At 40.1% G+C, this 6,923-nt stretch overlaps 1 protein-coding gene across 1 annotated transcript in view; it reads right to left on the bottom strand.

Moving 5' to 3' along the window:
- Positions 1 to 6,923, bottom strand: part of DPYD (dihydropyrimidine dehydrogenase) — a 537,067-nt gene that overhangs the window by 179,491 nt on the left and 350,653 nt on the right. The window contains exon 14 of the mRNA XM_084637885.1: positions 54 to 218. Coding sequence (XP_084494011.1) covers positions 54 to 218 — 165 coding nt within the window. The remainder of the gene's footprint in view (positions 1 to 53; positions 219 to 6,923) is intronic.

Here is a 6,923-nt window from a genome sequence, read left to right as displayed (position 1 = left end):
AACTGAATGCTTTCAATATACATACAGCATTCTTATGTTTGAGTTGTACTCACCTGGTTGGGAAAGTCAGCCTTCAGTTCAGTGACACTTTTACACCAATATTCTGCAGTTTTCTCGCTGATAAGCTCGATATTTAGGAAAGAGCCTTGACCTGGGCCATACAAGGGGCCTGATGTAATTCCACGTATAATTCTTGGAGAAACATTGGTTACAATGTCCTGTTAAAACACAGTAAAAAACTTTCAGATTGATTTACAAAGTAATAAAACCAAAAAAACACATTCCCATAGTGTCTATAAATGGTGTATATACAACAATGTATTAATGAAAGGGAAACCATCCATTTAAAACACACAATTCCATCCAAAATGTTATATGCACTTTTGTTGCAAGTAACACCTAAGATTAGAGACTAAGTAAAAAAATGTCATCGTCCCCCCGCAGTTTGATTGCTTTGTGCATTCCAGAGCACTCTGTGCATATGTAATCCACTGGTGAGTTGCAAGTCCGCTCCTGCCCATGTTGATCACAGAAGGTATGAGTTGTTACAGATCCCAGCTACAGAGCTTTGGATCTTTAACTCAAGCTGTAGCAGCTCTTGCTTTTAGCTTTGGAAGTCCCTGATTCAGTCCCTGGTATGTCAGTCAAGATGGCGGCTGTCACATAAATCCTAAATGAGCCCGCACTTACATGATGGCTATTATCTTGGCTGACACACTGGGGACTGAACAGGGGATCTCCAGAGCTAAAAGCATGAGCTGCCTAAGCTAAAGGCCAAGGCTCTGTAGCTTGGGGCTGTAACAATTTATCCTCTCCGATCTGGCAGAGAGGAGGACCAGTAACACGCATTCATCAGCAATTACACACCACACAACAAAAACACTAACCCAGGAACCTATCCTAGCAACAAAGCCTATTGCCAACTCTGTCCACATATCTATTCAAGGGACACCACCATAGGACTTAATCACAACAGCCACACTATCAGAGGCTCGTTCACCTGCACATCTACCAATGTGATATATGCCATCATGTGCCAGCAATGCCCCTCTGCCATGTACATTGACCAAACCGGACATTCTCCACTCAAAAGAATAAATGGACACAAATCAGACATCAAGAATTATTCAAAAACCAGTCGGAGAACACTTCAACCTCCCTGGACACTCAATTACAGACCTAAAAGTCGCAACTATTCAACAAAAAAAATTCAAAAACAGACTTCAACCGCAGAAGAGAAACCGCAGAACTGGAATTAATTTGCAAACTGGACACCATTAAATTAGGCTTGAATAAAGACTGGAAGTGGATGAGTCAATACACAAACTAAAAACAATTTCCCCACGTTAATTTTCCCCTACTGTTACTCACACCTTCTTGTCAATTGTTTGAAATGGGCCATCCTGATTATCCCTACAAATTTTTTTTTCTCCTGCTGATAATAGCCCACTTTAATTGATTACTCTCATTAGAGTTGGTATGGCAAGCCCCATTTTTTCATGTTCTCTGTGTATATATATATCTTCCTACTTTATTTTGTACTGCATGCATCTGATGAAGTAGTCTTTAAATGTGTTAGTCTCTAACTCCACCCCCATACACACACAAACTCACTCTCCTGCTGGTAATAGCTCATCCAAACTGACCACTCTCCAAGTTGTGGTCAGTTTGGATGAGCTATTACCAGCAGGAGAGTGAGTTTGTGTGTGTATGGGGGTGGGGGTGTGTGTGAGAAAACCTGGATTTGTGCTGGAAATGGCCCACCTTGATTATCATGCACATTGTAGGGAGAGTGGTCACTTTGGATGAGCTATTACCAGCAGGATAGTGAGTTTGTGTGTGTGGTTTTTGGGAGGGGGGTGAGGGGGTGAGAGAACCTGGATTTGTGCAGGAAATGGCCCAACTTGATTATCATGCACATTGTGTAAAGAGTTGTCACTTTGGATGGGCTATCACCAGCAGGAGAGTGAATTTGTGTGTGGTGGGATGGAGGGTGAGAAAACCTGGATTTGTGCTGGAAATGGCCCAACCTGATGATCACTTTAGATAAGCTATTACCAGCAGGACAGTGGGGTGGGAGGAGGTATTGTTTCATATTCTCTGTGTGTATATAAAGTCTGCTGCAGTTTCCACGGTATGCATCCGATGAAGTGAGCTGTAGCTCACGAAAGCTCATGCTCAAATAAATTGGTTAGTCTCTAAGGTGCCACAAGTACTCCTTTTCTTTTTGCGAATACAGACTAACACGGCTGTTACTCTGAAAACTTTCTTTATGTTCTCCTTTGTTTTTCCTCAGTTTAGACTGGAAGTACATATTTTGCTCTTTAAGTATAAACATACCACTACAAGCCTTTTAAGCTATATAAGAAAAACCACATACAAAGTATCATTTAAACAATATATTTTTGTTTTAAAGTAGAATATATGTATGATTGTACAAAAAACCTTTCATGTAGGTCCCAATCCTTCAACTGCATATACCAAGGCACAGTTCTGCATCCCAGTAAAGGCAACCCCTGAGTTTTATGCTACACTGAAGTCAAAGTGGGGATCTGTATGAGAAAAAGTGGTCCAGGAATGTAAGAGCAGCATTGAAGCTCCAGCCATCAAAAGGAAAGGCCCTGGGTATTAGCAGTAGCAGTACATCAGACTTCATCATCATAATGATGGGGTAAGAAAGACAGATAAATACATACATACACACATAAACAGTAGCTAAAAATTCAAATCCAGTGTTGTAAAACATCATTTCCCCCTCAGATTAATATAAGATCATCACATCATTTCATAACAGATGGTAAACAAATACAAAATTAACTTGTTTGTTAGGAATAATTAAGCTACAATTCACAAATGCCTTATATCTATATTAAAGATCTGTAATATTCTGACATTATTTAAAATTAAAGAGAAACATAGATGGAAAAATGCTTCTTTTGCCAATTTCTAATTAAAAATAAATTTGAATAAAGGTCAGTTGGTTAAGGATTTATCAGAATTATTTGTTTAAGTACCCCTCCTCACCGTCTTGTCACTTTTAGTGAGATAACATGAACCCCCATTAGTATATAGCAATTAAGGTCAATTTACATATTTTAATTAAGAACCATCCCCTATAAAACAATTAGGGTAATAGGCATACTAACTGGATTTCATAACATTTGGACATTTTTCCAACTAGATAGACAGGAAACCTTAATTAGCATTAATTAGCGCTTATCTGCATATGTTTGATAAGGCATACCCTTGCCACAAAAGATTATTTATTCCTGAATCTGCCAAATGCTAGAGTTGCAGAGGATAAAAGGACTTTTCTTCACATTGTATGTAAATGTCTGGTAATTTTCATTTGTTTTCACATTTGAATCATTTTCTCTTTTTCTTTCTCTCTGTGTACACTGAAATATCTTGGGTAAATATGTACATTCACATGCACAGAAATCATACCATGTAATTTGCATTAGTTAATCTACTACCATTCCCATAAACATTCTGTAATCTCAGAACAAAACCCATTCAGTCTACCTACTATTATAATATTCTCTTATATTGCAAACATATATTTCACTCAACACCTCAGCTTCACTTTCACTAAAAATTGTCCAGTGAATCCTCTGAACATGACTGAGAGAAAAACAGGATTGCAAATATTGTGGTTAACGCAGATATCATGATAGTTTAGAGCAGGCATGGATTATATTTTCCTCTCCTGTCCCCCATCCCTTGAGCATTAGTAAATAATTCCCATTGTCTTCCTATTAAATTACTTCACAAATGCCTATGCTTTGACCTCAGCCCAGGATGCTCCTCATAACAGTAGGGACCAGTGATGAAAAGGGGACAGCCCTAGTGGCAAGGGTATGAGACATTTGCTGAGGAACATAGGATAGCTCCTCCCTCCCCTTTGGAGTCTCTGGCAGCCATTGGCCAGCTGGGGGTAGGCAGGAGTGTGGAGGACTGCGGAGTTTTTTGCCTGCCTTGCAGCACCTTGAAGTCACAGTAGGTTAGGCAGGAATGTGCTTGGTATTCAACTGAGATACTTGGTTGAGTCGTTAATTTGTTGCAACTGGTGGGCAGTTTCCAGTGCAATTAAAAGGATAAAATGAATGGTTCCAAGAAGTAAAAGACCTGGGATATTGGTGATGGGTTTTGGGCTCATGAGGTAGGGAGAGCCCTCGCAGGCTGATGTCATGACCCTTCTGCAACCTCTGTCCCCCTTGAGGAAGATGGGATGTGGAGGTAGGTTGAGCTGAATCTGGGGTAGGCTGAGGAGAGTCTACTCCAAGTTATGGATTATATGGTAGGAGCCCTGTAACTCCTGCACTGGAACCAATTAAATATCTGGTATAGGAGGGTATGGGTGCTGGTCAGGTGACACCCCTCCCCTGTATTTACATTTAATAAAAGTTGTGGCTTGCTGCTTAAAATACATTCATGTGTCTGTCCTCGTTTCACCGTTGTGTCCACACCAAGCCTGTGTTTCACATCATCCAGAAAGAAAAAGGCGCCAGCCCAGCAAGCAAAAGGTGCTAGTCAGTAACCTCATAGGGTATTTCTATACTGCAATAAAAGACCCACGGTATGGCCGTGGCTGGACTGGGTCAGATGGCTTGACCTTGCGGGACTCAAGCTGCAGGACTATGAAATTGCAGTGTAGCCACTGAGGCTCAGGGTGGAGCCCGGGCTCTGAGATTCAGTGCTGCAGGTTTTTTACTGCAGTGTAGACATATCCACACAGGCGTAGGCCATGATAACAGCTTCTGCAGCCTACCACCTTACTATGAATATTTTTGTTCTCTCTTTCTTCCAGGATCCTTTTCATTTTCACCAATAGACAGAGTTGTGAGAATGGTATGTAAAATAAAATCAAACAAGCAAAAGAAAACAAAATCTTCCCAGTAGAATTAGCATAGAGTATCTATCCAGAACCTCCTTTGCCATCACCTTCCTCCTCCCAATCTCTCATCACAACTACAAAAGCACAATAGGAAATCCATTAGACAGATGATCTAGAGATTACTGGTTCAGAGCTGTGTTTCAGCCAACCTGTTTTCTTTTTCAATGACAGAAATGTGTTTCTAACAACAGCACAGCTTCTCACCGACATTTGCTAAGGCCCTAATTACATGGAAAATCATGCTATCTAAGATTTTTAAACAGTCTCTTCCAAAACTAGAAGTTCAGTTCAGGATAGCTCAGGTATCCTCACTGCTTCATCCCCAAGAAAGTGTTACAGGATATTTCTTTTGCCATTTTGTTTCAACCTATGGTTTTCTTCTTGTTATAAGTATGGTGTGGGCAAATACCACAACCTGTGATTCCTGCTCATCTCTTAATCTTTAAGGAGAGAATTTTATCACCATATAAATCTCTTTTTCCTGCTACTGTATTTAAAGAAGTACATGAAAATGGAATCTAAACAGAGAAGCTTGAAATGTGGCACGTTGTGCCCTGATCCTGATTCTAAAAAGGCTCATTGTGACAAATGGGTAACCTAGATGAATGGAGTTTCCCTGGTCTTTGGATGCAGCTGTAATTTTAGACGTCTGTGGGGATGTGGGGAGTTGGAAAGGTGCTGAATACTCATCCCCAAAACCACAAAAACATTACCCAAGGTGACACCAGTTCCTTTTATCTCCACATGCTATGGAAATAATAACCAGCCAAACTACACTTAAACAGCATGAAACCTTCATATCCCTTAAAAAGCAAGGACAGAAGACTCTTAATGAAGAGCCACCCAGGCAATTCAATGCTTGTTTTTATCCCAAGCGTAATTAAAGACAAAGCCATGGAAAAAACTATAGCTGGGAAATGAGAGCGACAAAGGCAAATAAATACAATGGCTCACAGGACATTTGTTTCCAGTGGAAGTCTTTCAAACCACTACAGATTTCAGGTTTAGAAAAAACTATCTTCCTCAGTGGATTCCAACAAGATACACATTATGCAGGGGAGCTACAACAAACCAAGAGAAAGACAGAGAAGGGACTGGCTGCAAATGCGATCAGCCTGTGTGGCAGCAATTTCTCAGCCACTGAACCACCGGGGCTACACAAAGGGGGCGGAGGGGGACTCTTTACCTCTCAGAAAGGACACCAAACAGACCCCACATCTCCTCAGATGAAATTCATCATATTGGTAAAGAAAGCAATGTTTCATAGATGAAAACACCACCATTGCTTAACATCTTTCCCCACCCTCTTTCTGCTTGTGAGCACAAGGTGCATGCTGGGAACTTGACACCATGCTAGATTTGGGGATTCCTATTTGTACCTATTAATTTTTATTTTTTAATAGGAACAGTAAATGGAGCTGATTCCAGTGCCTTGACCTAGGTCCATGTGCTCCAGACCATGCTCCAGCCACACTGGAGCAAATATTTTCCACCTAGCTTCCTGAATTCTGAAGTACTCTGATGTAGCTGTCCATGAATTCTGAGACAAATTCATGAAACTAAAAAACCTGGAAGTTTTCAATAAATTAAATAACAAAGTATACAACCGGTATATCAGCCCATGTCTTATTTTATTATATGAATAACTTATTCTACACTGTTCCCCATTTTCAGTTAATGATTGCACTAGATTTTTGCATTATCAAGGTATAACTGCATTATGTAGTTGTTTTAGGCTTTATGTGGACTCAGGAAGACAATACTTCATTTACAGAGTTCACAGTTTTATCTTCACAACCATGTATCCTAGAAACTTTTTTAAATCAAAGCTGGAGCAAAATTTTGTGGCAAGAAAAAATGTTGTGGCTAGTTGGAGTGATTTCTGTAGCTGCAGAATACAGGGGACCCCCACAAAAGGTACATAGCCTAATGTCATGCCTCTTCAGTGCATGTAATTATATTGTGCAAACATATTAGAGAAGAAACTTTCTATATGAATTTTGCTTATTTAGCAAGTTTAAATCAG

The sequence above is a fragment of the Lepidochelys olivacea genome (genome assembly GCF_965140295.1).
Source record: "Lepidochelys olivacea isolate rLepOli2 genome assembly, chromosome: 8".
NCBI classification, from domain to species: Eukaryota; Metazoa; Chordata; order Testudines; family Cheloniidae; genus Lepidochelys; species Lepidochelys olivacea.
Note: the sequence above shows the minus strand (reverse complement) of the source record. Positions and strands in the feature narration are given on the sequence as shown.